The sequence below is a fragment of the Drosophila erecta genome, unplaced genomic scaffold, assembly GCF_003286155.1.
Source record: "Drosophila erecta strain 14021-0224.00,06,07 unplaced genomic scaffold, DereRS2 tig00000055-arrow-pilon, whole genome shotgun sequence".
Lineage (NCBI taxonomy): Eukaryota > Metazoa > Arthropoda > Insecta > Diptera > Drosophilidae > Drosophila > Drosophila erecta.
Genome location: NW_020825200.1, coordinates 18,533,309 through 18,557,708, shown reverse-complemented (window position 1 = coordinate 18,557,708; position 24,400 = coordinate 18,533,309). Strand labels below are relative to the sequence as shown.

The window sequence follows — 24,400 nt, the reverse complement described above, 5'->3', positions numbered from 1 at the left end:
TAGAAAATGTATTTAATTTACAAAATCAGCCAGGCGCCTAATCCATAATTTATTTGTCAAAGAATACGGTCTAGAAAGTTTGTCCAGCTTTAATGCTGACAGATGACTCACTTCAAGCTATAAGCCCTTCTGACGAAACGACTTTTTCGGCAAGGACCCAATAACTATGCAAAATTATTTGCTAAACCAGGACTGACAAGTCCTTTGAATGGCCACCGGGCCGAGGGACGGCAGGTTTTGGGCACATCGCCCGGCACAGCAATTGAGTTTCTAATTGCCCGCGTTGATGGCGCATAATTTGCCAGCTCATAAATAAAAATGTGCTGCAGGCCAGCGAGTTGCCAGCATCTGGAGGCGGACAAAAACGCCTGATTCCCTGGAAAAGAGTCATGAAATGTAAAATTTATAGGCCATTCCGTTGGCCAGCACGGTAAGCCTTTTAAAGGCTTTAAAGCTGGACGGACCCGGCCTAATCGGCTTGCCATGCTAAACACGCTTTTTTGTCTACGGAAAATCCAATGTATTGGAATTAATAAAAGGTCCTGGGCCCCGAAAAAGGCGCTCCCAATCTGGGCTCGTCCTTGAGCCAGCCCGCGCTTTTCGTTTGGCGGGCAATTTTCAAAAATGCGTGTATTCCCCCGCGTTTGGCTTTTAATAGCTCGTCGGACGGGATCATAAAAACCTCACGGAGAAGCCCGTAGCGCTGCATAAATATTTTTATTTTTATTTTTATTTCTATTTTTACGATGAGGCAGATAAACACGGAAAAATAAACAGGCAGCTGAATAAAAGACGCAAGGATCTAAAATCCCCGCGCTTTTTGCCAGCTGCAAGTAGTTGTTGTCTGAAAACGTTAATAGCCGCACCACAAGAGCCGGTTAGACAAAGGATCTGTGGAGCGGGTGGCTTCAGCTGTTTTTAAGCACATTTATGCCCAGAGTTTGTGTAATTGGCAAGCTGCGAACTGCAGGAAGAGGTCCTTTTACCTCGCCGAGGGCTGACTTTGTGAGCTGTGCAAGGGACACCCGGAAAAGGGTCGCCGATGTCGATATTATTGCCAAAATTGTGTCAAAATGCCTTAAGCACATTAAATTGTTACGCCGAAGGGTCGGCCAAAGCAAAGAGTGACAATTGTTCACAAAAACATTCCAAAAAGGGAATTCGTCCCGAAACACAACAGCTGAGAAATCGGAGATTCGCATTTTGGGATTTCCTTTTTAATTAGCCATTAAAAATTCACAATATCACTGCAGATTTCCACTGTGTTGAATTAGCTGAATGTTTCGTGTTGATTATTTAGTCAACTCTCATTCCCTAAATTATTAAATCAATGCAAACACGTACCAACGCCATACAAACTTCGAATATAAATGCGTGCACGGTATATTCAGTTGTCAAAACTTTTGCCAGGGTCTCAAACATATTCGGCTTTCGAGAATTATCGGAATGCAAACGGCAAACAAAGCACAATTGGAAAACGGAAAACGACAGCAGTTTCGAGCCATTTGACAGCCCATTTTAATATGGAACCAATATAGGCAAGAGCCAACGAGTTAGACAGCGGAAGTCGAGGGGAAACCGGAAAAGCATTCGACACAACAGCTGCACGAGCGTCCAGGCTGCGTAAATTTGATTATGCCAAGTGGTGGCTGAAAAAGGGTCAAATGTGTCACACGATTCCGGCCCTCCACGTTCCACGTTCCACGTTCAAGTCCCAAATTGTACTTTACGGCTTAAATACGCCGCACGGCTGCCAATAAAGGACGATATTTCGGGGGTCGAGGCCTGAATTTGCTTTTAATTAAAGCTGGAACCGTTAAAGTAAGCCCTTAAATTTCAGTTCCTGCTCCGATGGATTCTGATCGCCTAATTATACCCCGTATCCCAAGTCGCAGTGGGTTTCCGGATTGGGTTTCTGTTGTATTTCGATTTTGGCTGCCCCTAATTGCCGCATTTTCGTTTCCATTGAACAAGTATCTATTGCAGCTAATGGAGACGTCTGTTACCTGGCGTTCAAAAGCCCAATTTAATATTTAAATGAATTAAATCAGTTTTCAGATAAAACTGTTGGCTGGTCGAAGCCAGACAACTTGAAACCTGAATGTATCGCAGCAGTTGGAGTTGGTTTTGGAGTTCGCAGCATGCAAATCGACCTATCAGCAGTGGATTCCTTGGCCAAAGTCAATTATAAGCCAGAAAGTTGGTTTGCGGTTGACAAATGCAGCCACACCGCCCTGCGTGGGCTTAGCCTTGTGAAGAGTTAAAAATAACAAGCCAACTGCCGCTCCTCCCGAAAGCCAATTAATTTACCACTCTGCCGCACTTGGCAGCCTCCTCAGGCCGCGCCCGCCATGCAGATTCAATTAGGCGCCGTTGCCGGTGCCGGCGCAGGCGTCACTTAACATGCAAAATCATCGGGCAGACACGCACAGCCAGCCGTGGAAAATCGTGGCCATAAATGCCGTTTTAGCCAGGCCATACTTAGTGGGGAAAATGGGAAGCGGCTCGAAACGGTGGGCAACTCAGTATGTTGCTGCAGACGACACTCGGCTAAGTTTCATGGCTAATGGCGTGGGGCAAAGTGCAAGCCAAGCAGACAGCGTACCGTGGTCTCGATGGCCAATTAAAGTGGCCCCGCTCTGGAGTAAGAATGCGCTCTGCCGTGGCCTCCAACTTTGGGCAATTCTTCCGCAAACTTTATTTATTGAAGCCATGTGAACGAAATGTTTTTGACACACCATGCGGGACGGCATATGCCAAATTGGTTCCACCTGCCATTTATGCGCAGCCCTCAATCGACACTCGAAAACTGCTGGAGCTTAAATCATTTCGCTGCAGCTTGCTGCACTTACACGGCAACCATCCTGGGAAACTTTCCCTTTGAGCCCGGAGCGAGAACTTTCTAGTTGTCACGCCCCATCGCTGCTTCCCTAGCAATCTGTCTAGTTCCGCATAGCCTGGCTTAATTATTTTGGCCATCTCAGCGCCCCCTGTCATCGCGAGTGGGGAGTGTCTGTGTACACGTGTAGGCCGCAGAGCATTTGAGATAAATTACCACTCCAGGCGTGGGGGCAGGGAGCCTAATGAGCGGCATTTGATAATACACATGTTTCCGGCCCGCCAGGTGTAGCCTGGCCCATTGTAATTGCCCGAATATGGAGTCGCAGGAGCCACTGGCACACTGGGCCGTAATTTAGTTATTATCCACAGTTTCTGGCCTGAGTTCTGGCACTTTGGCACTTGGCATTCTGGCAGATGGCCGATTGCGTGCCAGCATCGCATTCGCAGAGCTGTCAATTGAGGAGGATTGCAGGCTGCAAAGATTTTCGCCGCTAACGATCCCACGAAGCATTAAAGACTTGACGCCGGCCTAATGCCCTTAAAAGCAGTTCCTTGCTCCAACTTTTAATTTGATTACTCGCCGCAGACACGCACAAGCCGAGTACCAGGGCCCGGCCCAAAACTTGTCGCCGGCAGACGTGCGTGGGTTAGCCAAGAAGTTGGGCTGTGCACCATGACAGCCCTCCACCAACGCACCTTCTTCCGCAAACAGGATGTGTGCGCAGAGTTGGCCTTCAAGGATAACAAGGATGTACAGCACAATATTCATAGAAGCCAAATCAAGTTGTGTAAGTATTTCTTTGCATATGATTTTGGTGCGATAGTGATTTAAGTCTCATAATTGTGTTTAAATAACACATATCTACTAAATATTTTCAGCCAAAGTCCTCCTCGTTTATGGGGAAATCAGAGAAGAATGTACAACATGCTGTTGCACAAACTTTATTCGCAAGCCATGTGACTTTTGAGATCTGTGTTCCCAATAATTTCATCGTCTAGTTGATTGTAACTCGTATTTATGAAAATAGTTGGCTTTGCCAGCACTGGCAGCCAGCTCTATTCGCAGCAGAAGGGACGAGCCAAAAAGCCACAAATTTATGGGCTGCGTATATAAATTTCTATTCCCCCCGGCACCCACTCTGTGCCATCCTGCGTGCCATCCTGCGTGCTCCGACCTGGGCCACCTTCCTGGGGTGCCAGTACCTTGCCCGTTCTCCACGTGCTTACTCGGAGTTGGGTCACTGAGCCGGCTGCTTATTCTGGTAGCTTCCTCCTAAATAAGGCCTACATGTGTTTCGAATGAAGCACTCGAAACGGGTCCAGACAGCCGGGCACTTAGGCAGCCACTCAGCAACAGCCAGCATTTTCATATATGGTAGGAGATTGAGGTCCAAATAAGCTGCTTCGGTTAAATTATACTCATGTCTGTGCCCAGCAATATTTCATTAGGCGAATGCCCCACGGTCACCTGGCCGAAAAAAGCTCGCCCATTTCGGAAACTATGGAAACCACTCCACAGAATTCAGGCCAATAGCAGCGCATTAAATTCAATTCTCCCGCTTTTGTTTACGGAAACAGTTTTAAATGAAAATTTCATGAGCAAGCCAGTCATGTTTGCAGTAGTCCTGCTCGTGGTTACACCACTTCCTGCCATTTCTTGCGCTGCGTGGCGAAAAGTTTCCTCTCAGCCAAAGTTGGTTCTGCAGGAAGAACCCCGCTGCAGCTGCCGGGAGTTCCCAATCAATTTCAATCTGGGCAAGAACAGGATGAAGTCTGCCGTGGAGCCGTGGAGCGCACTGCTGACACACAAAAGACATCGCGCAAGGACATTGGCGACAGCAACGACAAGGACAATGAGGACGACAAGGTTTGCCGGCTGACAGGCAACGAGGCAAAATGTTAATGGCAGGCAAATGTGTGGAAATGTCGCATAAATCAAAGCAGCAACTGCGACTGGTGGGGCACTCCCCCCCACCCCCCCAGCCTCACAGCCCATTGAGCACATGATATTGTGAATTACCGCTGCCCACTTTCCCGTCGCGTGTGTACATCCCTATGACCACGCCCACACATCCTCGCATGGATCGGAGCGTGACTTGCATAACATCTTGGCCAGTAACGCAAATTGAAAAAATCCATTGCCTACTGCCTACTTACTGCGTGTGCGCTGTTGCCTGACCACGAGGTCCTGTTTATGGACGGCAAATAATTTAATATTTTAGCCAGGGCCAGGACTTAAATAATTGTCGCGAATTTTGAATTCTGCAAACGTGCCGTGGCAAAATTAATTACGGCGTTTGGTGCCTTGTAAGTCAAAGGTTAGCTGCACACGAGGCAGTTGGATTAAAGTGCTGCGGTAAATTGCAGTTCCCACTGCCATAAAATTAACAGCCACATAAGATGAGTAATTTCAATGTGTTTTCTTGCCAACTCACAATTAAGGGTTTCCCTTGCAGCGCCAGAGGAAGTGCGAAATTGCACTGCAGCTAACAATTTCCACTGGGCAATTTCCCTTATACGCTTACATCAAAAGCCCTTGCGAGCTGGCTGTTGACTTTAGCGACAAAATAATAATCCATCCGCCGTGTGTGCCGATGCCAAATTGTATGCTAACAAATGCAAACAGAGCGGCGGGGCCAAAAGACAAAGCTCCGAAAAATGGCGTGTACTGCCCCTGCTCCTTCCACTTTCGCTGCTTTCTCCTGCTTTCTCCTGCTTTCTCCCCGCTCCACTCGCTTCGCAGCAAAAGCGCAAAGTCATGACAAACAAAAATAAATGCTGGCCGCCTGTGCGTGTGTGTGTGGGTATTTGCACTCCTGCGAGCAGAAGTGTGTGCGTGTGCCATGTTTGTTTGCTCTGGCCCCAGCCACCCACCGCCAACCACCCACCGCCCAGCGCCCACCGCCCACAAAAAGATGTAACAAAAAGATGATTATTGCTGCTTGTCGTCGAATAGTACGGCATGGTATACGGCACATGCACACACACGTGCACACACGGCGCTATATAAGGCACGGTCTATTGTTCGGCGTTTTGGAGCTTGCTTAGCGCTCTCTATTTGTTTGTGTCTGCTGCTCACGGTAATCCTGTGGCACCGCCGAAAATGCGCATGTGGAGGCCACAGGACTAAGCACTAAATATTTTACGGCACATACTGCTGTGCAGGCACCGTGAAATATATCGCACGGCAACATATGTATGTAGTGGTCCTTTGCCATCCGAATGACTCACTTGCGCGGCGGGAAAGGAAAAGGAAAAGGGGACGCAGGCAAATTGGCATCCCGGGAGGGTGTTACTTTCTGCTCCAGCACAAACACCATTAAGTCTTATCTAAATACAATTAAAATTAAATCGCTGACCACTTGGCCGCGGCGCCGTAAAAACAACTTTCGCACAGTTGGCAAAAGTTGCGCAATGTCGTAAAAAAGTTGTAAAAGTCGGTGGGGAAATGCGAAAAAATAATTGCATAATTAGCAGCACTTGGCTAACAAGTTGCGACAGCAGAAACCACACCACGACCCCAATTCGCAGCTATCTGGAACCGACTGCAGTCTTTTCCCATAACCCTCATGCCTTTGACTTGCTCACCTGCACTTTCCGCCTACCGCTGTCAAATCGCATTTAATCACTGAAGTTTGCGGCGCAACTTTTGTCTTTCGCCTCGCTAATTCGGACTTGTCAAAGGCGCGTTGATTTGGCAGCTGATTGTCTTCGGCGGAATAGTTCAGTTCGGGGGAAATAAGACTTACTTTAAGCAAACTTTTATGCATTAAGCTCTGACTGGCTACTGCTACTGTTACGAACTACACTGGGCCAAAATGTGTGCCCCCAATTCCACCACTTGCACCACTGAATACCACGCCTTTAATCAGATAAGCTGCGCTGAAGCTGAATATGCATTTCTTTTGGTGTGCTTCCTGCACTCAAACATTTTAGCTGCCATCTGAGGGCAATGTAGCGCATTCCCTTGGCGAACTTCCACTCCAGCACTTGCCACGCCCCCCGTTGGGGCCGAAACTTTTCGCAGTTGCTTAACTTTACGCGCAAGTTATAGTTTAGCACAGTTGCGCCATTTCCGCTTCCGCCGGATGCTATGCAACCCGACAACCCAACAAGCCCACTAGCCGAGTTCCGCGAAAACATTTGACGCAGAGCCACCTTGGAGAGCCACCTTGGCGTTTTTCTATTTGATTTTCTAATTATTTTACTCATGAGAATTAATGGCCTGGCCAGGGGGGCAACAGGTAGAGCCCAGGTAGCAGGAGGTCAAAGCTTATTTACGTTTCCGCCTTTATGGCGCTGCTGGGCCATAAATAAATTAATGGAAAAGTGCGCGCCTGCATGCTCATTAGGAGACGCTAATTCGTTTTAATTATTGAGCATACGCCCCGTTGAACGGCGGCATGATTATTTATGTGGACATCTCCGCAGCATTCAGTCAAAGAGCGTGTAGCTCGCCCTTACTTCCCAAATTTGTTTGCTAATTAGCTGTTTTCTCTGCTTGCATGTGGCCCACAACCACGTCACTCAGTGCTCATTAGTTGCAATCTCGCTAACCTCATGTAAAAGCGAATTAACTACATCCCGTTATCGCGTTTGCAAATTATGCATATTATATCTTAAAGACAATTTATCAAAGGCATGTAAGCGCAATTAGTCAAATGAAAGAGCGTCGCATTGAGAAATAAACTTTAAAGTGCCCCATTAAATATAACACTTCGTCCTTTGGCTCTTCTTAGTTAAGCATAATCCTTTAGATGCTTTCTGTGCCAACAGATCTCCACGGAGCCTGCAAAACTGCTGAAACGGCCGATAATAGCAGCAAAAGTAAATAAAGGTAATGCGAGGGCTGGGATTTCGACAGTCAAGTTTATTAATTGCCCTATTTTGCAATTAAACTAGGGCCAGGTCGAAATAAAGCAGACTCTAGCCAAAAATTGGTCAGCAACTACGAAGCAAAGACGACAAAACCCAGACTCTGGCTGGGCATTCATCACAGCTACGTGACCGAGGCCTAGAAGTCCCAAAACTATCATTAAAAGCCGACATGCCCCGGAGAATGGAACAGGCAGAGACTTTGGCAATTATCACTGGCCCATGGCATTTTTAATACGCTTAAGGGGTGACAGAAAGGTTAGGAATAAACGAGCATAAAATTACAAAATGTCAGCAAGCCGGGCTGGGAAATTGAATATCCTGTGGCTGCAGGACTGCGGGAAATGACAATCAGCTCGCACACCTGATTGCTTACATTGTGCTAAAATGAGGCTAAAAATGAGGGGAACGTTTCCTGCTTCCTCACTCCAATCCCCGTCTATCTGCCAACGACTGCCGACAGTCTGTGATTTTTGCATAATTTCGCAATTACACCAAATTCTGCTAATTGCCGTGCCTGCCAGCAAAGTTTATCAGAACACCTGGGCCGCACACACGGCGTATGTGTGATAATTCGGCCGAGATACTTTGCACCTCCACGTACGCTTTTCAAATGAATAAATCCAAAGGAAAGGCAGCAGTAGCATCCGCAGAGCTTTAATTCAATTTGCCACAGATTTTTGGCCTGACACTTTATTTAAAAACATGACAAGACATCACTCCCCTGCTGCTCACTTTAATTAAAATACTTCAACTTCAGATGCGCCTGTCAAACTTTTCCTATTTTAGACCTTAAAACGAATTGCTGTGCCAATTCCCAACAACTTGTAATTAAGGTAAAAAAATGTAGCTAAGTACGAACTTTGAGCAACTTTTTGTGCTCACATTTATTTCCCAGTGTCCGGCCAAATTTACTTTCCCCCAAAATAATTTGGAAGTTGTATTAATTAATATTTGTTTGGTCCTTTTTTTGCTGCCAGGTCTACAGCGCAAACAAAAAGGAAAGGTTAACCAACGTCTGACCTGCACAGACTTCGTGTTTATATTTTGATAATGAAATTAGTTTCGCCCTCCTTTAGATTTATCTTTTTGCCTGGCGAGACGTCTCCAGATTTATGAAGCTGCGGCAGTAGCAACTTAATTCTTCAGGGTTCAAAGCAAGTGGCTAACACTTAATTTGCAATATGGTTTTCGATCTGTTTTACTTAGACTTGCTAATATTGCTTTCATTTGCTGCGACATTCAGTGGCAAGATTAAACTGCACACTCATGTGTTTTGCTTCAGTTCTTACCACACACTTTTAGATTATTTGATATTTCAGTTTGACTCTGGGAGAAATTTAGCAAAATCTAATAAGAAAGTACACATTTTTCATTAACATATCGCACTATTTTATATATTGTTAATTCGGAATTTTGATAGTTTTATTAGGTTATTTTGTTTAGCTTCGTTGAATTTAATTTAGTTGTATATTTGCATGTCGCGTATCCGCGGCACTTCATGCTTTAGTTTATGGTGTTCCCCGACGCAAGTTTATGGTGTTCCGCCCGATAAGGATTGGGAATCCGACCAGGTTAGCCACCGCGGACGTGTGCGCTGTTAAAGGACCGGCGTGGAACTGAACTTTCACCGATATCAGGCAGGCTAGCAGGAGCCGTGTGCTAAAATAAGGCCACGACAGGATTGTGCTAAAAGCGTAGGACAGAAGTGAGACTTCGTGCATTTGCTCGGCTCTGTTCGCACTCGTATCCTTTGGCGGCCACTGGGCTTGTAGAATTTATGAATGGAACAAACACTTGTTAGCATGCGCCTGGGGAAGGCTACAATGTCCTGAATGCTCACTGGCATACAGATGGCAACTGTTATACGGAGGGGTGGATGGCCGCAAGAGATTCCCTGCGTCCTTTCCCCTGCCAAACTCGTCCTCCCCCTCCAGCCACTCCTTCGGACTGTTCGTCGTTTACGGCCAACAACTATTGCCCCCTCATGGAATCGCTGCTTTTTCCGATGTTTGCTTTTCCCGCCATTGTGCGACTGGCTTAGTAGCCTTCCGGCAAATTGATTTCTGTGCAGGCGAGTTGGCATTGCATGAAAAATAATTGTGAATGCATAAAGAACTTAAAACACCAGAACGAGCAATTAATGCCTAATTACATTTGTGAGGGTTGCTTATGAAACAATAGACTATTTAACAAAAAGTATTCACTGTCTGAATGCACCAATAGCAATGTTGATTCAACAATCATGGAAATCATGGTCATTATCTAAAAGTGCAGCCTTACAAAATGCAAACTTACTCCGCACAAGACACACAATGTAGCCAATGGCATCTGCAGGACAATCTGAAATTGACATTGTAGGAGTGGACAAATAGCTTAAGTCGGCCTGTTTAGACCCTTTCAAAGTGGAGTTGGAACTTCTCAATATGAAAGAGATTGAGAATGATTTCCCATTCAAAATGCTGACGGGAGCGGCCACTCAAGAAGCCATGCCAATCGCTATATACAGAACAATATATTGGTATTTTGAGAACAAGTGCCTAGAAAGTTCAGGCGAAAGTTTACGAAATTGGCATTCTGCCTAAAGCGCAGTAAAACGCTTTGTAAGAAATGGATTAACATTACAAGAAGCTATCGGTTTTTACTTGTTACAGAGTACAGGAAAGACATATTTTCTTGCCAGGTCTCAAAAGTAACTGAGTAGCTGAGTAACAGATATCTGATAGTCGACTATTGCGATCTGTCTTCTTATAAGACATGATTAAATGTTAATTTGCTTAATGGAGTGCGTCTGAACTTATTAAAGTTTTTTTGCAGCAACTTGTGAATTTGATATAAAGTGTTTCAAGTGTATATCTAAAAAATGTTGATAGTAGCTAAATGTGGATTAGCTTATTTGTAAAGTGAAAGACAACCGATTCAGAACAAATGATTTCCATCTGCAATTTTTGCGAAACTAAATAAATTACTCTTTAAAAGACTCAAACGAAAGTCTTAAAATGCCTAATATTATTTTGTTATGTGCATACGTTAGTTAAAAAAATAAAAAAAAATTAAAAATGAAATTCAGCTGTCATTGCGATAAAATATGATAAAATATTGTATGTTTTCAACCCATAGCGCAGACGAAATTAATTTGACCAAAACAACACAAAAATACTAAACCCTCTAGGCCAACTGATCAGGATTGGCAATGTCCTTTTTTGGGAACCTAACTAAAACCAAGTGCTTAGCACTTTCGATAACACATACACCGTACTTTAGAAATCAAAAATATCTCAGCACAGAGGTTATACCTCACGTGCCACAGACACACCAATTATCCCCATCAAAACTCGAGTGAAAACCCAGCCGAAATGGGAATGAATATAATTCCCTGCTTAGCCAGCTTAAAGGCACACAAATTAAACAGGCACAGGAAACTAGACAAAGCTCGCCAGAAATCCTGGTTAAAAGTCAAAACACACAGGCACGCACAAAGCCGCATATGTGCGAAAGTCTTAGGAAAGTCGGAAAGAAGGAAAAACCTCGGCAAAAAGAGGGAAGACAAAAGAGGAAAAACGCCGAAATCTGCAATGGAAAAACTTGTGGGCAAACAGGCCAGCAGTCTGTCAAGCGAAAGCAGAAGGCAAAGAGCTCCGGTTTCACAGGAAGCACAGGAATCCTCGTAGGCATAGAAAGGATAATGCGCGGCATGCGGAACGCATAAGCGGCAAATTCCATTAAGTGGCAACAACACAGCCGCCAGATTGGGGCTTCCCATCGAATTAAAACGATATGAGCAAAAAGGGAACTCTCTGTCCAGGGTTGACACAACGCTTCATGGGAGATAAATTTTTTTATGCTTCCTTTGACGAGGATGCTCGAGGATGGCTCCCTGCCCTTTGGATATGATATAAAAGTGCGTGGCGTGCGGAGTTGGTCGAAATAAAAATTCAATTTACAAGTAACTGGGTCACCCCGGCACTGATTCACTGATTCAGGACGACATTCCACGGACAGGATGATGACCACTGAGCAGCACGGGTCGTAAAGAATCTTTAGAACGGCATAAACAATTTATATGCTGAGTGGCCTTCAAATGCATTAATGGCCCATGGCAAAAATGACTAAGATTGGTTATCGTAAAGCCTGAAGTAGGACTGATATGTGTTTCATAGATTCCAAGATAGCCTTTCCCGACAACCTCTGTCCCAAAGGAGTTCCAGGACCTGAACCACGCCGTTGGATAGATACCCAAGACTCAAACCACGCAAAAGCTGACAGTCTGTTATACAGCGGGACTAACATAGATTCCACACCGAGTTCTGTAAAACATGGAACTCGTATATAACAGCATTAGGCAAGGCCAAAGTAACACCTTTTGACTTGTAATTTATATACCATTTTACAATTCACAAATTGTCTGAACACTATGTTACATAAAGTGAAACTAAGCCGTTGTATATACCCCACTTCCCGAGATAAAAATAGAAATACAAAAAATTTACTCAGCTAAAAAAAATTGTGGGTGTTGCGGCCAGCACTAAACCACTGATTTTGGTGAAAATGCGCAAAAGCTTAATGCGACTTAACTTAGAACTTACTTTAATAGTGCAGCTCCACAGCTGTTTAGTTTTCACACATTAAATGGGATGCATTTTTTATTGAAAACTGGTTTGAGCTCCATCAATACGGCTGCTGTCTTAAAGTTTTATTGAAGCAGTAAACTTACTTACAGTTAAACTAGCTTATTTTCTGTTAGGTAGCTAATAGGCTTCAAGGCATTTCCTGTTTAAGTTAAAATATAATATATATGCAAGTACCGTAAAAGTGAGCAAAACACAAGATAATTATTCTTTCTGATATGTTTACTTAGTTCCATGCGCTAAAGGAGCTACCTTTAAACAATTTGAAGCTGCTTTGTGGTATTGTGCCCCAAAGCGGTTCGGTAAACATACAAAGTCAATACAATGCCGGAAAAGTGGGCGGGTGACTCCTTTTTCCGGTAGTGATGCAAGGCAACAATTGAATTCGATGGAACTTAAACATGGAATTTGCGTGTATATTGGCAAACGATTTGCACACAAACGAAAGATAACATCGATTCAATCACTATTCAGTGGAAGTTGAAAGTGGCGTACAATGGGGGTCTTCAATACTTGTTGAAGGTAATAATGCTAATGACACGGACATGCAAATGAACAAACCACGATTTCAATTTGTGGGAGGTTTACTTGTTTGCATTGTTTGCATATTCCTGCAAAATGCCTTCCTGTGATATTTTCAATACCACAAGAGTGCGTAACAAACAATGCGGAGTTCATGTCAAGGGCACAAGACCCGTAGAGAACTTATCAAACATGTTCCAATATAGGCAAATATTTAAATACCTTTACATTTGGATTTCACACTACTACCCTTTGTAAATATTACTTAATATTTATATTTCATTTCCTATTTTTTGTGAGCTAAAACTTTAAAAAAACTGGCCAGTTTTGTTTGCACGCTGTTAGAATGCATGAATGCGTGATATATGCACTTCTTTCCAAGCAATCAAACAAACCCATTAAAGGTACTTCACACCAGTCCGTTGTGGAAAAAAATTTAAGAATGCCGTTGCAATAAACAAAGAGAAATACTTAAGTTACTTTTGCAAACGAAACATTTTATATATAGCTGGTAAAAGGGCGAAGTTTAATCACAATGGTATAATAAAAATTATACTGAGCTTTATCCGTTTGGCAAGTGCTATTTTCTAGCCTCCCTACTGTGGCATCCCTGAAAAGAACTTTTTCCTAATTTATGACCTGCCACACAAATCAAAATAAAAGCTGTATTTTGGAAATCAAAATTGTTGCAGCCGGAAAAGTTTAATGAAATGGAAGGTAAAGGTTGTTAAGCCGTAAATTGGCGAATTGCTAAGAGAAAAGCAAAAGACTTTCCAATGGTAAATTTGTCAAAAGCAACGTTAGCATCTCGCAACGTTTGGAAACTTTGTGCCACCTTTACTGGGAAAATTATTACCAGTAGTTATTAGTTTATCATAAATAAAAAAGTTTTTAAATGCTGAAATTCTCTTACGAATATAATAACATTTTTAGCCAAAAAATCGTTTAATTAAGTCAATAATCTAACGCCAACTGCAGTAATACAGAGAAATATTTAATTCACTTAAGAAACGGCACCAAATAGTTGAATTTCCATTCATTAATTGGAGCATGGTTATAAAAGGAACATGTATATATTCTAAGCACTGTTCATTAGGAAAGCGCGGAAGTGCGGGCTGCACTTACCTTTGATAAAGTCGACAGCCATTTCCAGGCCGTATGTGTCCTTGTCGCAGTCGTCGAGCAGGTGGGCGCCCAGGGTGACGTTCGGCAGGAGCTGTTGCTTGTTTACCTGGTCCAAGGTGTACAGCATCGCCTCCAAGGCCTGGATGCCGCCCTGGGGCATTATGGGTCCGCAGGTGATGCTGTCCTCGCGCGAGTGGACCATCATCAGGCCGCCCAGGATGACATCGCCCTCGAGCACAGCGGCGTGCTTAACCGGCCAGCCGGACGACGAGCTCGGCGGCGGACCGTCCAGGGACTTGGCCAGGATCTGGGCCACATTTGCCGCACCGGTGCCGAGTAGCCGTGGCGTGGGCACCGACTTGCCACCAATCCTGGTCTCCGTGCTCGTTAGTGCCGGCGATATGGTCGGTGCGGCTGGCACTGCCACAATATTGGCAGTTGTCATTGTTGGCCACGCCTCTGTGGCATTTGCATAGCCATGGGTTAGTGCGGCATCCGGATTCAATTTCATTTCGTCCCTCTGAACACTCAGGCCAATCTTATTGGTCTTTTCCGACCCGCTGCGCTTTGTTTTTGCTGGCTTTATTTCTGTCGGGGGAGTGGGCGTTGCTGGTGGCCCGGCCATGTTTGTTGTGTCCGGAATCACTGCTCCTCCAATTTGGTCTTCTATGGTTGCTGCTACATTTATCCGTGCCACTTGCCCCACTGCGGCGCGTGGGGGCAGCGTGTGTTGCTCCCGAGTCGGCGATGTGGCTGTCGTGGCTTGAATTGCTGCAGTTATTGCTGCTGATGCTGCTGCTGCTGCTGTTGCTGCCACTGACACACCTGCTGCTCGTGGAGCTGCTGTTGTTGCCGAGCTTGCTTCTGAGGCTGCCACACTTTCCATCCTCCTTGGCTCACCCAGTGCCAGCTGGTTTCCGGTTGCCGTTGTGGCGGTCATAAAGGAATCCCAAGCACTAAGCGGAGCTGGGCGAGTGGAGGCTGCCGCTGAGTTCGCAGGTAATTGGCTTGCAGGTGTCACTTGCAACTTAGCCGCCGCGCCGCTCGCCGCCTTATCTGCACCTTTCATCTGTCGCTCAACGGCTTTTATGGTTTCGCCAGTTACCAGTACAAGCGTTGAATTTAAATTGCCGCTTAATGCGGCGCCCGACCTTCCGTCATCAGTCGGCCCGGCTAATTGCTGGTCGGTCGGCCTGGCTGCCAGCAATTGCTGCTGCTGCAGCAGCAAAATGAAGGCGAGCAGCAACAGTTGCATCGTTACTCCTGGTGCACTTCAGCTGCAGAGGCGATCAGTGCGGCAAGGACTTGGACATGGAAAGGGGCAATCTAGCCGGGCAGCAGCGCCTGGAGGACCCGCATTTGCCACGCGACCCGAGCGGCTGGTTAAATTTCAATGAAGCCTCGACAGGGTCCGAAAATTTGTCTGGCCAACACGCGTTTTAATTAAGTTTGACTCGCCGCGCTGAAATTGATGTGGCTGCTAATTTTCGCCCACTCCAGTCCAGAGCATTTTTATGGGCTGCCAACTTTGTTGCACAGCTGAAAAATAAAACGCAAGTGGAAACTCAAGTTAGCCAGGATATAAATAGGAAAGCACAACGACCAGAAACGGAAGGGAAGTGAATTATAAATGTTGGTAGTTAAGCCAGTTTAATGAGCAGTGAAAATATGCATACAAATGAGAAAACATTTGTATTATTACAGCTGCATGCAGACGCTTTAATTTGGCTAAAGCTATCCTCCTTAGCATGAGATGTTGTTGAAAAGATAAACTTACTAATGCAAGGCTTAAAGTGCAATGCAAGAACTGAGAGATCTGCTTTAAAGCGCCACCCAACTACTGTTTCATCAGATATATTTATATAGATTTATGTTTTTAGCAAATCAAAATCCCATTTATAAAGTCCTCTTTAAAAAGTTCTATTCTAGACCTATAGATCTATAGATCTCCTGGCTAGTGATCCTTAACCAGAGGATATAGATACTTTCACCTCTTACTAGAGCTAATTGGGATGGATTCCACTCCAACCACTATGAAAAGTAGCCTTATTCAATTGCACCGATAAATACTCATCGTGCGCATTTCGTTTTATATCTCTATTATTTTCACTTTGCGGAATGCCCGTCGCCACTCCACAAGATTCAATGGCTGTCAGCCCAAATTGATGAGATTAATTAAATTTCTGGGATGCAGTTCAGGAGGAGATACCGGTCCAACATTTTCATTAGCCGGGCCGCTCGTTAATTTGTGGCCACGTTTCAGCAATATACGCCAGTCCACACATCTTGTCTATTTTCACATGGCAGTTGACACTTATTTTGGGCCTCGTGACCGGATTCTCTGCGAAAGGCGGAAAAATCTTGCAGCTATTTTGGTCGGCCAGAGTCGACAAATTTGGGTGATGTGCCAGAATATACGAGGATAGGTATGTATAAAAGGATTTGGGCAAACTTGGCTTTAATAAATGCATAGGCAATATAAAAAGCTGCCGTATGTTTAAATGCCTGCGGCTAAGTGTGGCAACATTTGCTTGGTCCAATGAAGCATAAATGTGTAAAAATGGCTAAGCAAACATGTCCCAAGGCTTTTGCCAACTGGACCATAACTTAACGAGTAAATAAGTGCCTGGCAACCCTCAAGTCCATCGAAAATCCATTTCACAGTCTCATTAAGCGGCGACAAAATGGCTAATTGCTTTCGGCCCAGTTGGTGGAGCCCCTTTGTCAGGCAGCCCTATAATTAACGCAAATACTTTGATTAGATTGCCCGCCCCATGCAACTAAACATCCGGCTAAGCCCTAAGTTGGGCCTCAAATATGATGGGTGGGTATTACTTCTGGTCCATTTCTGGCAAATGACATTCCTGGTGCCCATTTTATTTTTTCTTTCTGTTCGAGCCGGATGTCCTTATTTGCTGACACAGGACAGGCAGATTAATGCCTACGCACTTTCTGTTTGCTCACATTTGCAATAGACTGCAAAGCAGGAGCGCAAATGCTTGGGCCATTTTGAAAGCACACTTTATTGAATTTATTATTTTCTCGCTTAATCGCTCTGATTTGTAAGCAGAATTTGCGGACTCCGCAAAAATCTCATTTATTAAAATTTTCCAAAGAATTTTCCGCCCCAAGCGCTGGAGCACTTTGACCCTCGTTCAGCGGCCTCTTTAGGCCAAGTCCTTTATGTGGTGCATGAACACATGCAGATAACCATTCAGGTAATGGCCACGTTACAGTTCTGGCCATGATTTTTTATGCGCAAATTATGCACAAAGTTCAGCTGAGCGCAAGACCCGAAAAGGGCTGCGGGAAATTCAAAATTAATGACCCCCCTTCCTGATCCTGGAGCTAGCCCCATATAGAGGCCTCTCAATTTGAAATATTATTTATTAACCCGACCATAATGGCTGGCACGTGACGCGGCTGGATTGCCGGACTGGCGGCTGACCACTTAAAGCTTGATTATCCATAATGAATATGCAATCCGGGCCAAGCGGAAAAATTCCCGATTAAATATTAACAATGTGTGCGGCGCCATTTGTCAACACGCCTGCGGGTGTTGGTAAAATTTATAATGAGCTAATAAATCAGTCAGTCAATGGGCTGCAGCCACTTCACCAGAAGTGCAATTGAATCTATTATTTTGGCAAATAGGCACTTTCTAACGAATCTAGTATACCCTTTCCCTCTTCGAGGCACGAGTACAATAGGAATGGTTGCAAAGAAGTAAGAAAGCATTAAAGTAAAATATAGTCTTTTACGGAAAGCTTTCAACATAAGGCGTGAAATGGAATTTATTCAATTCGGCCAACCTTTCTTTGTTACGGCCCGAAAGTTTGCGAATATTTTGCCGTGCATCTTATTCGTATAATTTCATTTATTATCACTTTTATTGTTTTGCCAATTAAAAAGTTGGAACATTTATTTTGAGCGCTCTCACTTTGTCGTCTTGGCCAGCCAAGCGAGCCAAAAAAATTTAGACACGACTGCAAGAACTTCGGTGACAAACAGAGATCGTGGAAAAGTTTTTGGCCAACTTTTAATTAGTGGCGTCCAGCATGCATAAGCCAAAAACCTCCGCGGAGCGTCCAAATCACCCGTGAGAGAAAGGCAAGCGAAAGCAAGCGAAGCAGCAGATAATTCGCCATAAATGCGCGTCATCGCTGGCGTTTAGGAGGTCCTTAAAGTTGACCAGGTCAACGCAGGCTGCGTGGCCTGCTCCACAAGTTGGCTTTAAAGGCACTCATCACTTGGCCACTTCATGGGTCCTCCTACATCCATTGTGACGCTAGTCAGCGAGCTTGGCAACGCTCCATGCAAATGTCTGCCAATTCTCGAGAGCCCTTAGCTCTTCCTTCGCCCGTTTTTCCGTCAGCGGCAACGAGAATAGTGCTAAATTCAATGTGATTTTGTTCAAGTTTTCCAGTCGAAAAGTTTCTGGTCAGCGGCGCCAATAAATGTGGCTCACGCGCCAGCACGCGCCACAGCTCGACCCCCTCCTGGGCCCATCGAATGTCCTTTGCCGGCAGGACTCTGGCCCAACAGTTTGGCGCGGCCATAAAGATATGCCGGCGGCATTCCTCGCGGCTGTTCCAGCCCAGTAGTAAACAAATTAATCCCATTTCGCGAGTGAGCCTGCGGACCCGGAGGTCGGTATAAATTAAGTAATTAAGTCGATTCTAGGCTTCTAGGCGGGTTAATTGATGCTGTGTCAATGCGTTTACGCGATCTTTGCCCGCGCTCCCCTCGTTTCCGGCTTAATTAATTGCTTTTTGAAACTGGAAACATTTAATTAATTGGTTTTTGAAACTGGAAACATTCGAATTTTGCAATATGCGCGCCCACACATGGTGCAAATTGAAAACAATCTTGGGTAGAGTATTAAGACTGCAGAAGTGGATTGCGTCAAGTGCGCAAAGGAGCGGCGAATTAATCAAAATAAATCGCGTTTGGCCGACAAAGTCGAAAGTAATTTTCAGCACACAGGGCGTATGCGTAACGCAGTCGAGACGGAGACGGCGCAAGGAGGCGCAAGGAGGCGCAAGGAGGCGCAAGGAGGCGCCCCCAAATACTTTTAAGTGCTCTGCAGGAGAGCACTCATTACGGAAATTGCTTTACACAGACCGAAATGAGCTCAGGCACATTTCGCATTCCAGAAGCGGTTCCCTTCCCCGGATTCCCGAGCTGAGCTGAGCTGAGCTGAGTTCAGTTGCGTTGCGTTGAGTTGAGTTGACTTGAGCCGGGCCGGCAATCATATGCTTATTGAAGTGGGACGCGGTCCCCGCATTCCGCCTCACTTTATCAAATGAATAAGTAAGCAAAACACTGAGGCGGAGCGCCGGCGAAATGGGAGCCAAAGGTAAATGGCATGGCAACGCCTTTAACGGGAGCATATGAAACATGAGATACACCGCACCGGTGCTCATGCTCCATTTCCCGGCAAAACGCTGTTCCCCTGAACGGCTAAACAATCGCAGTGTCTGGCTAGAGGGCTAAAACTATTGCTCACCAAGCGCGGAAATATACACCGCAAGAAAATATCAAAGCTTCTTTTCGGGAATTAGAAAACAAGGAAAGCTGCTGCTCGCTTAAGGAAAATAAATAACTTGCACATAGTTACATTCAGTATTTGATGAATACATTAACTAGGCAATGAGCTTAGTTTTGCTACATTTTCCTTGAAATTAATTAGGAGTTACCGCAAATTGTGGTTAGCAGTACTGCCGTTTAATCATTTTTCGGTAAAGATTTGTCCTTTTTCGCTCCATTTGTCCTTTTTTAAAACGTTCACAGCAGGACCAAAAATATCTTTTGTGAAATGTATATAACTAACGATTTAAAAAGCAAAAAATGGTATTAGGATTAGATTGCATTGCCATATAGGACACAATCAATACTGGGCTGAAGTTTTAAACTAAATTTGCGTTCAATGCATAAATTTAATGCTGAGGTGGAGCGACAGGTCTTCAGTCTAAATAACTGATTGAATACGTGTCTCTCCTCATCATATATTTTACATTATATGATATCACTCGAATATACCTTCAAATGATTGGAACAAACTCAGCGAACAGCGATATGGTGCACAAGTAAAATTCTGCCAAGATTAAATATTGCCCGGTTTTTGTGCGCTTTTTAAAAATGTCCATTTCGTTCCGTTTCAATGTCTGAACTGTCTTTTTTTACCCGTTACTCGAAGAGTAAAAGCAAAGACTTTAGAATAACAAGATACGAAACGCTGAGAGCGTAAAAATCAACAAAAAGTACGCACTTGCTTGAGTGAGTTAAAATTTAAAAGTTTATGCCAGAAAGTGCATACTTGTGCGGGAAGACGATTTTCGAGCCGAAATCAGTTTTGATCTAAGAAATTAATGCATCTAGAGATTTTAGCAATTTCGTTGAAACTCAGGCCACTTTAAAAAAGCAGCAAATTAAAATTAGCGCGCAAATGTTCTTATTGTTTTAATATTTAGCCCAAATACCAATCGTACTACTCTTTTTGTACTTCACTGAAATTTTGGAACATAGAAGCAATCGAAGAGCTGTATGCAATAGTCGCAACTAGTAACATTAAATCAAATATTATCAAAAAAATACATACGAGTATTTGTAAAATAAATATAAAATATAATATAGTATACATAAAATAATATATAATATAACTTATAACTTTTCTCTCAATCTGTGGGCATGCATATAGCTCGCTAGCATTAGAATATAAGTTAATTTGAAATGAATTAGAATAAAATGAGGTAATCCAAGCTGTCCCGAAGGAGCCAACGAGACTGCATAAAGGCACCTCTAATTTTCCGAAACCCCAGTTTTCCTTGGCTGCCTATGAGTGAGGCTCCTTTCCGTCCACTTCAATCCCACTGAGTTGGTTGTCAGCAGTCGGGAAACCGTCAATGCAGGATAAAGGAAGGAGGAGGAGGATGCGGAAGAGGAGGATGTGGAGGATGTGGAGGAGGATAAGCGGCCTTGGGCTGCCAGACAAAGCATGGAAGCTCATATACAGAGAAAGCGGCTCCCAGTTCCTCGGGATCCTGCCTTTCCTGTTGACAGGGCGGCTGTTTGTTTGTTTATTGATTTTGTGTTTTTTGGCGGTGCGTGTACATGCAGATTGGCACTGATAGCATTCGAAATGATATACACGCCACATTAAGTGGATTATTTAATGTTGTCACTCACGTACATACGTATGCCGAGCAAATGATGCGTGCACCAGATAGTCCTCCTCCCCGGGAGATATTGCCCCGACAACTGGGGCACACAATGTTGCCCCGAGTGCCCCGAGTACACCAGCGGGAGTCATTTCCATTTGTCTTGCGTCCTGTCGTTTCGATTCCTCGACGAAGGAGGTTAAAGTTGATTGTGCTTGAAATTGCTCCGATTCGCTGTTTGCCCCGCTTGATGCCTATTTTTAATTGGGTATTGGAGCAGCCCTGGTTTTGTGTGCCTCACTCCGATGAAAACAGTTTCCAGTTGCAAACTACATTGAGAAGTTTTCCAAAACCCACATTTTGGCATTTTGATTAGTTGTAGCTTGCAAATAAATCGACGACTGCCATTTCCAATTACAGAAATAGATTCGGAGCACTAAATCGAAGCCGAGTATAACAGACAGTAAACGGATCATAATTGCGAGCTATCAAATACCGGAGCATGGCAGCTTATTCCTGCTCATTAGCCATGGACACTTCCCACCAAACTGCTGGTCCATCAAAACACACATACTGCAACTTAAGGCTGCACTACTGGCCCGGCTTATTGGCCATTCAATTGATGCCCAGCTAGCTAATTAAAGGGGACCCAAGGGTCCGACTTGACTGACCCACAGTATTGCAGGAGTCGCTCATCTGCCCATGAATATAATTAACCGCATTATTCAAGTTTATCGAGTGCGCACCCACACACGTCCTCCATAATTAATGGCAGCACAATGGAAAAAGGAAAACAGCGGCTGTGGCTTAGCTCTTGATCTACGGCGGTAATCCCTCATATATTCCCGTACGACAATGCTCACATACTTACTCAGCCATGAGTCGCATATTTGTGAAGCAAATAGGGACGAAGCGGCAGCTTCATAAATCAAAGGACCGAAGCATAAATATTTAATAGAGCTTAAAGCACTCGCTGCGGAAGTTTCCTTTGCTTATGCAAGTACTCAAGATGGTTGCCCAAGAGCCAATTGTATTTCAATTTGGGTGCCGGACAGCTCATTATGGCAGGATATGCCAGTTCCTAATGCTGGCAAAAAAACAAAACCAGGAGCTGGCTCTTCCCAGACAAAATTGCAACGAATCCTTTTACAATCAAATGCAAGTGCTGCTGCAAGAGAGATTTTCGAAGGGCTGGCCGATAAGGGCTCTTTCCCAAAACAATAGCAAGCGAAGTAGTCCAGTTCCTCGACTATCACATACCCCTTACAACGCTCTGAAATAGGCTTTCACGAATTCGGAGTCAGTTTCCTTAAATCAGTTTTCCAGCTTCTTTGGGACAGCCGGACGGACAGAGGGGTAACTTAATTTCAAATGTTCAGTTAAAGCCGTGCTTTTGCCGACCCTGTTTCTTAATGTATTAAATGCCCGCTGGTCGTTCTCAGTGCGTCTCAAACAATTGGCCATTTAATGACAGCCATGGCCGACTTTAAAGAGCCGTAAACCGCGCAAAGAAAGCAAAAATAATAAATATTAATGGCTGCTGAGGGGCCCCGAAGGCCACCGCTTCCGAGGCCAAACATTGCTTCCTTTTCGCTCCTAAAATATTTATTTATTCACGCACTCGCAGGCTCCCGGCCTTAATTTGCACTAGAGCACTTATTGTTCTTAATCTGCTCATGGAAAATTTAATTAAGGCAATGGTTTCGCTTGGGGCGAATTCAATTTATGATAGGGTCCAGCATCAATCATGCATATCCAGTGACAGCAAGGCGTTCCCGTGGCCACGCCTCACTGCCCATCCTAATATCCTTACGGCTCCCGCACCCGCACCAAAATGGCCGAAAGTCCTTCGAGCATGAAAATGTTGCAAATAGCCGTTTGCTCGTGCAGACCAGGACTTCGGCCACCTCGTCTGGCTTTAAGAGACCTTCCGCACTTTAAATAGGAAACGCCTTCGCATAATTGCTGTGTGAAGGCGCAAAGGGCATTTTAATTAAGTAAGCTGGGGGCCAACCGAACCCGCACACGGAGTGTGAAATCGCCAAGCGTATACGTGACAACCATTTTTTAATTTTATCTTCACCAACTGGACAGTTATGTTCTTAAATTATGCAGGTTTGAATCACACTTCTCAGGTAAGTGCAAGTATTTGTAAATGTAAAAGATAATGCATCATAATCAGCTTTCAGTTTCCCTTGGTTCTCGAGGCCAACTATTTAACCTGACCCGAAAAGGTCTGACCCAGAAAGTGAATACCTTTTTCAATCCTTTTTCAAGCACTAAGCTCCAAAACTTACTGTGGACACCCACATAATCTGCCTAATCGTCTCGGAGAAGGAGGTGACGATAACAGAAGCCAATGTGGGCCTAAATGCAATTAGTTTTTTCTGATATAAGTATTCCAACACTTTTCCTGACGGGTGCAACAAAAAGCTTTTCTACTTTCTTAAAGTCCCGTGCCACTTTGGTCTTTGCTCTAATTCTTTTGCTCAATGACCCATTACTAATGAGATGAGTTCATCCAAACGCAGTGCATTAGCCAAAACAGGAATGAAGTGAAAGCTACAAAATGTATGTTCAAATGAAATCAAGTGCGAGCCAACTGCAGTCAGTCCGTCTGCTAGTTAAGCCCTTAAATGGTTGAAGGCAATTACCAGGATTAAGGAATTTAAGCCGTAAATTATTAATTCACTTAAACTTTAGCAGAAGTGATAAACCACTGCGATTCCCAAAACTAAATGGTAACTGGTTTTAGGCAACTTTGAAATTAGCTTACTAGTCTAAGCGAAACGCAAGTCGCTTCAGCTCGTTTCGGGAAATTTGGCAATTTATATTATGCAAATCCTTCGATTTACATTTAACTTTGCAGCCATTAATTTTTACAGCACCCATCGCTTATTCATTCCCGCCTTTCTTTGTTTGTTTTGAATTTTCGTTTTCTGCACGCGCAATTATTTCACCGAATAATTGATTTTTATTAGATCTTTGTCCTGACTGGCAAATTAATTTTCCCCTAGGCCCCACATCTGTCACCCCAGAACTTCGGCTGCCGACAAAGGCGGAGCATCAGTAAGTCATATATAACCGAGCGCCGTCTTTGACACTGGCTCCCGTTCCTCTTGTTGCCAACGTGCCCCCGGCATTTGCCCTTTGACCCTGCCGCCCTCTTGGCCACGAGGGGCGAACCAGGGCCTGTGCCATAAATCAGCTTTGTTGCATTTAAGTCGGTGCAAACAAGCTCACAACAAT

The 24,400-nt window shown here is 44.5% G+C and overlaps 1 protein-coding gene across 2 annotated transcripts in view; it reads right to left on the bottom strand.

The window, feature by feature from the left end:
• LOC6542877 (metabotropic glutamate receptor 8) overlaps nt 1-14,451 on the bottom strand; it is a 42,944-nt gene extending 28,493 nt beyond the window's left edge. For both annotated transcript variants that reach the window (XM_026979198.1, XM_015159099.2), the window contains exon 1: nt 13,992-14,451. In XM_026979198.1, coding sequence (XP_026834999.1) covers nt 13,992-14,436 — 445 coding nt within the window. In that variant the 5' untranslated portion in view covers nt 14,437-14,451. The remainder of the gene's footprint in view (nt 1-13,991) is intronic.
• Nucleotides 14,452-24,400: the final 9,949 nt, after the last annotated feature.